This window comes from Dipteris shenzhenensis, chromosome 2 (genome assembly GCF_047967505.1).
Source record: "Dipteris shenzhenensis isolate YYH24624 ecotype China chromosome 2, Dip_SZ_1.0, whole genome shotgun sequence".
NCBI classification, from domain to species: Eukaryota; Viridiplantae; Streptophyta; class Polypodiopsida; order Gleicheniales; family Dipteridaceae; genus Dipteris; species Dipteris shenzhenensis.
Genome location: NC_141597.1, coordinates 10,979,974 through 10,988,117, shown reverse-complemented (window position 1 = coordinate 10,988,117; position 8,144 = coordinate 10,979,974). Strand labels below are relative to the sequence as shown.

The window sequence follows — 8,144 nt, the reverse complement described above, 5'->3', positions numbered from 1 at the left end:
ATTGCTAGCTTTGAGGGAGCCAATGGAGCCATGAATGATTATTGTGGCATACTCCAAGATATTATTAAGCTTGACTTTCGACGCTTCTTTGTTTATGTTTTGGATGTAAAGTGGTTTAAGGACGTGGTGGAAAGAGGCCCTAATGCAACAATCAAACGCCATGCAAGTGGCTTTGTAACTATTGACTCCACAAAGTTTTGGCAAAGTAACAAGGACACACTAGTACTACCGCAACAATCTGAACAGGTATTGTACACACATATAAAAATACTCTTTTAAATATTTGATACCTTTGATGCAAGAAAAATAACATGATTGTATTTGTGTTTGAATTAGGTTGTCTATCAACCAATGGTGGATAATAATAAGTGGTGGCATGTCATACCTATTACGCCACGTTCCAAAGTGATGTATAGTACATTTACTAATATGGAGCATATGGAGGATGATCATGGCCATGGAGGTGATGACGACCGTGATAGGAGAGAGGAGGATGATCATGAGACAGGAGATACAAATATTGAGGCCATTACCCATGAGGATGAGCCTACCATTGGTGATGCTGATTTCGATGAGCACATGAGTAGCACAAGTAGTAGTGGGTTGAATTTATTTATAGATCTCAACACTAGTTTGGATTTTGAAGTAGATAGTTTGGCAAGGGTTGATCTCACTGAGGATGAGATTGAACCGTAGCCCATCATTGATATTGGCAAAACTATTTTACATATTGTCTCATTCTCCTCACCTCATGTAATTTTTGTATATGTGGGTTTGCCAAAAAGCATTGATATTTTGTTAAAATTACGTGCTTTGGTAATCATGGGCAATGTTTGGAAAGCAATGATGTACATTTATATCAGCTTGCACCAAAATCTCACTTTTTGTATTCTCTGTTTTGCATCTAAATCCGCATCTATTTCACAGTGCAGACGTGCTAATAGACGCGCAAATAGATGCACTATTAGATGCACCCGTATTTTTGCTATGTTAGCAGCGCCTATAGATGCGCCTACTATTTTACAAATCCATCAAGCACGTCTATAGTTGCTTTGTCTTGTAGTGAGGTATATTTTGTCACGTGCAAGTATTATGTCCATTGGCTATGGTTTTTGCAGTCGAGGCGCATTCTACCATGTTCTTTATCAAGTACAATGCACAATGGTAAAACAATGTTCTTTGGGTTGTCCTATTCAAACAATAAAGTTTTTGATGGGCACTATAATTGATAGGTCACAAGTGCAGCAATATCAACTCTCTTGAGTCACGTGCAAAGTATCATGCCCATCGGTAAGGTTTGGATGGTTGAGGATGCATTGCACCATATTTTTTACCTAGTATCATGCACGAATCAAAAGACGCACTTGAGGTTGTCTTATTTGAATGCATGAGTGTCTGATGGGCACGATACTTTTCACACATGTCAATCCCACCTATATTGAGATGCATAGAATGTATCGTGCCCATTGGATATGGTTTGCATATTATATTTTTACTTAGTACATTTTGTTTTTAAAATAAAATCATCTTTGTAACCATCTACACAAGCTGATTCTAAGGCAAAACTACAAGACTGACACAGTTACGTTGAAGGAGCCATGGAATATTCAATGGATGTGGTGGTTGATGCTACTTTCGAGCTAACAAGGGGACAAGAGGCACATGTGATTTCCCTGCCATGATCCTCAAGGATGGAACCACATAAAAACCATGTCTTCATTGAGCAAATAGAATATGTTTTGCCAAGTGCCAATGTTGGCCACAGATGATTGCCCATCAAGAATTGCACCAATGAAACCTATGTGTGAGCATTTTTGAGATGATACATTCAAAGAAACCACATAGTAGAACTTTTCACTTACACTTTGCAAAAAAATTATATGCAAAGTTCATGCTAGGCCATCTTATTGACTTTGCTTCCTATGGTCAAACACACGTGACTCGTGAGAATCGTCAGGGGTTTATGGCCCTACTAGCTATGCATGTGGTAGCAGCATCGCCTGCAAACATTGGAAGTTTGTCTATAGGCAAAGAAATAGATATTATTTTGTCAAATGATTACAATTAAACAGTTTTAAATATATTATGTGTTCATAGAGCTCATTCAATATCATGTAGAAACAATGAGCTATCATGTGTGTTCAAAAGTATTTCAAAAATCCTCACGTAAAGTATTAGTTCCCAATAAAACCCTCATAAAACCACTCCCATTTACTTATGAACAAAACTTTTTCTAAACTTGAATTAAAAAACGGATCTTGATATTGTAAATTAAATCATATTAAATGTTATGAGCCTAAAATTTAATTAAAAAACCCATGGTACAATAACATTTTGTGAGGTGGATCTCCAAGAAATAGACAAACTCGAAACTCTTTTGGGAGGCAATTAAAACTCCCCCCCCCTCTCTCTCTCTGCCATGTAATTTTAGGTCTTGCTATGATGCCCACAGTACCTGATGAATGAAAGCCTAGGTAATGCTTGCAGTGCTTATATATGTAGTAGGAAATGAAACCATGAGGCAAAGCTAAATTACAAAGATGGATCCAAGTAAGCAAACTTGGAGACACAGAGAAAGAGAGAGAGAAAGAGAGAGAGAGAGAGAGAGATGGAGAGAGAGAGCTTCTATTATTGCTCATTGAAAATTTGTCCAATATAAAGGACAAAAAAAAATATTAGAACACTGCAATACCTAGAGGATGTTACTTTGGCTCTAGTGCATATACTTCTCATAAATATGACAACCATAAATATTAGAATACAATACCTAAGAGCATCTCTTCCTAGGGTACTTTGATTATTCAAGTGCCCTTCATATTGTTAAAATTACATGTATAACAATGGAAGACTAGGTCTTCATTTCTGGAGGGGAGAGAGAGAGAGAGAGAGAGAGAGAGATTAGTCAACCATGATAAGAGGGGAGATCACTTGATTGAGAGAAACTTCCTCTTCTTGTCCTTGGCGAGGCTCTTCATGTGGGACGCCAAGATCACACACCTCTGGAGGAGGAGAGGTGGCCATATTGGCAATTGTGTGAGGGTGATGGAAGCGCATGCCGAAGTGGAAGGAGAGGGGTGGGGGATTGACAGGGGAATGGCCCTCGAGCATGAGAAGGATGTTCCCCATGGTGGGGCGGAGGTGCGGTTCATCTTGGATGCACCAGAAGGCGATGTGGATGACTCTCAGGGCTTGGGGCAACTGAAGGGGTTCTAGGAGGAGGAAAGGGTCGAGAATGTCTTGCCAATGGCCATTCTCTACCTTCCTAGCTGCGAGAGCTGGGAAATACCATCCTTCGGTGTCGCCATGCACAGCAAGCCTCGCCACGTCCACGTTCTTCCTGCCGCTCACCACCTCCAACAGCACCATCCCAAAGCTATACACATCGCTCTTCTCTGTTGCATCCGTTAGTATCAAGCATTCCGGCGCCATGTACCCTGGGGTCCCCCTCATCCTCGTTATCGCGCTCGTCTCATCCTCGTTCACCAGCCTCGCTAGCCCAAAATCTGATAGCTTCGCCACAAACTTTTCGTCTAGCAGTATGTTCTGTGGCTTGATGTCCAAATGGATGATCCTGTTCCTGCATTGCTCGTGTAGGAATACCAGCCCCCGTGCTGTGTGTACCACGATCTCCTGCCGCTTTTGCCAATCCAGCACCATGTTCGGCGACCCGGGCGAGGCCGAACAAGGGTTGCGGAACAACCAAGTGTCCAGTGACCCGTTCGGTACATACTCGTACACCAAAAGCCTTCGCAATCCCGCTGCACAGAAGCCTCTCAGATGCACCAGGTTCTGATGATTTATGTTGCTAAGAGCAATCACCTCGGCTCGGAATTCTTTCAGCCCCTGGGTCGAGCTCCCGGTCTCCAATTGCTTCACTGCAACCATCGAGCCGTCGGGGAAATTGCCCCTGTACACCGAGCCGAACCCACCTGCCCCAAGCTTCTGGCTGAAGTCAGCTGTTGCCACTCGTAGCTCTTTGAAATTGAATCGTTTAGGTTGGCCTGGCAAGGCAGAAAACAGATCGTCCTCGTCCGCCAGCTTCCTATCCCCCCTTTCTTTGCGTTTGGAGAAGTACCAAATCCCGAAGAATCCAATGGATGCCACAGAGGTCAGGCTTATCCAAACGATCAGCCTTGTCTCCGACATCCTGTTTGCGCTAGAATTGGCTTTTTGGTACTTTACGGCGCCAATACGGTTGGAGTCCGACACTTGAATTATGGATAGTACGTTGTCATGGAGAAAACATTCTCTAGTGTTATTCCTGTAGAAAGCCGCTAAGCAAGAGCAGTTGACTGAGCAAGCTGCCTTGCACTCTTCAAAAGAATCGACCAGCAGCGTCGGAGAAATGAAGTCATTGGCGAAATAGTCCACTCTTTCCATGTCCAGAAAGCCATGTTCATCAGTTCCATTGTTGCACGTCAGGGGAATACAGGGAACACAACTCGTATTACCCTCGCTGGAACGAAAGCGCGGCGCTCCCGCTTCAGAAGAAGCACCACCTAAGACGTTTCCTGGACAGGAGCATCTCGTCGACGAGTTAGAATCATTATTGCAAATGCCATACTGCCCGCATGCGTTAGGAAGAGCGCAAAGCCCACGGCCAGTAAAGGAGAACAAGTCGAAGAAGGGATCGTAATCGGGATGATACCCCCGGATGTTACCATCCACATCTAATCGAACAAACATGATTGGGCTGTCGAACTGGACCACCCCTTCCGTTCCGAGAAGAGACGAACCACAGGGTGATGTTTGGATTTGCGTAAGATTATCTGAAGTGAGCCGCAATTCTGTGTGGTTACAAGCAGAAGTGCGAATCTCGTCCACAGTAGAAATGATCAAGGGATAGTCGACTGCCAAATACGGAACCGGCGCTAACGAGGAATTGACGTACAGAACGAGGCCACCCCCCATCATCACCGCTGTATAATTACCTGTAACCTGAACATCACTGCCCTGAAATTTGGGCGAGAACCCAGAGATTAGCATTTTCCCGGACTTCAAAGCCTGCCCGGGAACAAGCAAATCGGTGGGATCGTCGAAGCTCTGCGAGAGAGTCGTGTTGGCAGCATCGAAGAAGATGAGGTTGCCGGAATCAGTGAGCGTGATGCCGACGGCGTTGATGATGTGACTGCGCCAAACGGGGATACCCTGAGGATTAGAGAGGACGACATCACCGTGCGCATCGGAGCTCAAGGTGGAGTTGACAGGAACAGGGAGGTCGCGATTGGCAATCCAGATGGGAACGGCGGGGTAATAGGCGGAGGTGACGGCTACGGAGATGTGGAATTGGTTGGGGATGTCGAGCGTCTGGCAGCCGAAGGAGAAGTTACCATTGGAAAGGAAGAGGGTGGAGAGGACGTAACGGGTATTGTCGGTGGCTTCACAGAAGAGGTTGGAGGAATTGAAGAAGATGGAGGAGGAGATAGCAAGGGAGGTAGGGGCAAGCAACAAGAAGAAGAAGAAGAAGAAGAGGAGGGAGGGGATGCGATCCACCATAGCTGTGCACGTCAAGGACCAGCAGAACTGGGCAGGACTCGAATGGAAGTAGAGCATAGCATTCTAGGTAACCTACAGGCTTCAAACGAGCATGCCGGCCATGCAGTAAGTCATTTCGTTGGCCTTGCCGGCTTTCAACTCTGTACCTTCCAAGGCCCCCTACCTCGGAGTTATCTCCACCTCCTTTCTAGACCTTTCAAGGTTGAAGTCCAGCTTCTTGTGTTCACCTTCTAGCGACCTTGAAGCCTTCAGGTTGGAAAGTGGATCGTACTTTTGCATTGAAATGTGGTAGTCCCCGCACCTGAAATCTGATCTCAGCCGTTCCATTACGAGTCTCTAAATCCAAGAAAGCCTTGACCAGCCGTTGGATTTCGAGTGATGAAAAAACCTGTCAAAAACTCACCCAAAACTAAACAAACAACCTACTCACACATGAAGAACTAGATATACAACTTTTAACACAGACAATACAACTCAACAAAATAGTAGAGTACATTTGACAACCACATTATGACACATCATCACCTAGAAGACGAAAAAAACAGCTAGATAAATAACACCAATAAAAATAATCCACATGTAATTTTCATTAAGCATAAAGAGTATCCACCAAAAGGTTATCAGATAATAGGCTCAAGGTAAACGTCTTTACATATACCCTATCTATATAGGAAAAGGATACTATATTCAAGCTTTTTCTTTGTTCGAGTTTAAAGCATAAAGATAACAATACTTAGTGTTTTGCTTAGTTAAGAGTTTAAAGCATAAAGATAACAACACTTAGTGAAATCCATCCTCCCCTTCTCTCTCCCTCTCTCTCTCTCTCTCTCTCTCTCTCTCTCTCTCTCTCCACCGGAAAGATGATAGTGTCCTTGTATAGAGAGGAAAAAGTCATTATATTTAAGGTTTTTCTCATTAAGAGATGCCATGAGCGTAATGAAGTGAAAGGACCTTAAGTTGTCTACCACATTGAACTTTCATTTTAATGTGGGGGAGGGGGGGCTAGAGATCTCATTGGCATCCAAAATTACCCAGCATATAATGCTCATTTATAGTAGATAGTGCTTCTGCTTAAAGCTTTGGGTAGATGCCTTTCTATAGCCTTACATAGCAAATCCTGGCGAGAAAGTGGCCTCTTGAAGATACCAATGATTCCCTAAGGCCTATGTTTTGCCAAATTGTGATCAGGTGGCAACTCTATAAAGCCATCTACTGTAGTGAATAGTAAGTAACATGCTGGCATTCATGATTACCTCTATTCATAGTTTTGATAGCTTACGATCTCTTGGGGGCAGTGTTGGTTGGAGAATTAGAGACTAATGTGATCTCTAAAAAAACACCTATTTCATTAATTTTGGACTTTTTGTGTTGTTTTTGGACGAAGCCCAAAAATCCTTCCCAAATGAAAACTTTACTTTGTGAAAATATCCTTCCCAAATCAAAATTTTACTTTCTTGAAAATATTCTTCCCAAATCAAAAGTTCACTTTGTGGCACTATCATATTCACATAAAAATATTGTTTTTTCAATCTATACTTTTGCACCAACATGCAAGAATTTGAAATAATCCTATATTAGAAATTCTAGCTATATCTAAGTTATTTGTTAATTTAATTATTTTTAATATTTTTCCTTGACGTTTTTCCTTCCCAAATCAAAAGTTCACTTTGTGGCACTATCATATTCACATAAAAATATTGTTTTTTCAATCTATACTTTTGCACCAACATGCAAGAATTTGAAATAATCCTATATTAAAAATTCTAGCTATATTTAAGTTATTTGTTAATTTAATTATTTTTAATATTTTTCCTAGACATTTTTCGTTGACGTGATAAATTTATAAATCCATGAAAGGAGACTTAAATATTTCATGAAAATAACATTGTCACTCGGCAATATGCACAAAATTTAGCAAAACTTTTAATAAATAGAAAGAAGACATGATGCCATAAGACCCAAGTTTTGTATTGAACCAAAGAGGTATAATAGCAACTATAGCTATTATTATATGATTACATTGAGAGACGTTGCTCTCAGCTAGAGTCTTTATATCCAAAATGATATAGATTGAACATATGTTTACAATTTAAATTGTTGCTCTTAAAGAGCCTCAATTCGTGCCATCTGCATAATTTGACTCCCCATTGTCTTATTGCTCAATGTCACGACAGTCCCTTGCCAGGTGCCATCTACATAATTTGACTCCCACTTGTCTTGCCAAGCCTTGCCCCTTGGGTGCATTGACTCCCCATTGTCTTATTGCTCAATGCGATAGTCCCTTACGAGGTGCCATCTGCATTAACTCCCTATTGTCTTGCCAAGCCTTGACCAGTGCAAAATACAGGTGCCATCTGCATTAACTCCCACAAGTTATCTTGCCAAGCCTTGCCCCTTGGGTGCATTGACTCCCCATTGTCTTATTGCTCAATGTGATAGTCCCTTGCCAGGTGCCATCTGCATTAACTCCCTATTGTCTTGGCAAGCCTTGACCCTTGGGTGACATCCAGTGCATATTTTGACTCTCATTTGACATAGGAGGCGATGACTCTGATTATAATTGTCTTGGATTGGCTCCTTGCCTAGTACCCAAATAAAATCCTTCAATGGACTTCAATACAAAGCTTTAATCATGGACATTCTTCATT

General features: G+C 42.2%; 1 protein-coding gene across 1 annotated transcript; it reads right to left on the bottom strand.

The window, feature by feature from the left end:
- Window positions 1-2,898: 2,898 nt before the first annotated feature.
- On the bottom strand, window positions 2,899-5,496 carry LOC147904320 (G-type lectin S-receptor-like serine/threonine-protein kinase SD2-5). The gene has a single exon (XM_087391179.1). It carries the CDS (start codon window positions 5,494-5,496, stop codon window positions 2,899-2,901), a length of 2,598 nt encoding a protein of 865 aa, XP_087247305.1.
- Between the last annotated feature and the right edge of the window lie 2,648 nt (window positions 5,497-8,144).

Excerpts from the sequence above, each read along its gene's own strand:
- LOC147904320 (XM_087391179.1), bottom strand. The coding sequence starts at position 5,496 with ATGGTGGATCGCATCCCCTCCCTCCTCTTCTTCTTCTTCTTCTTCTTG.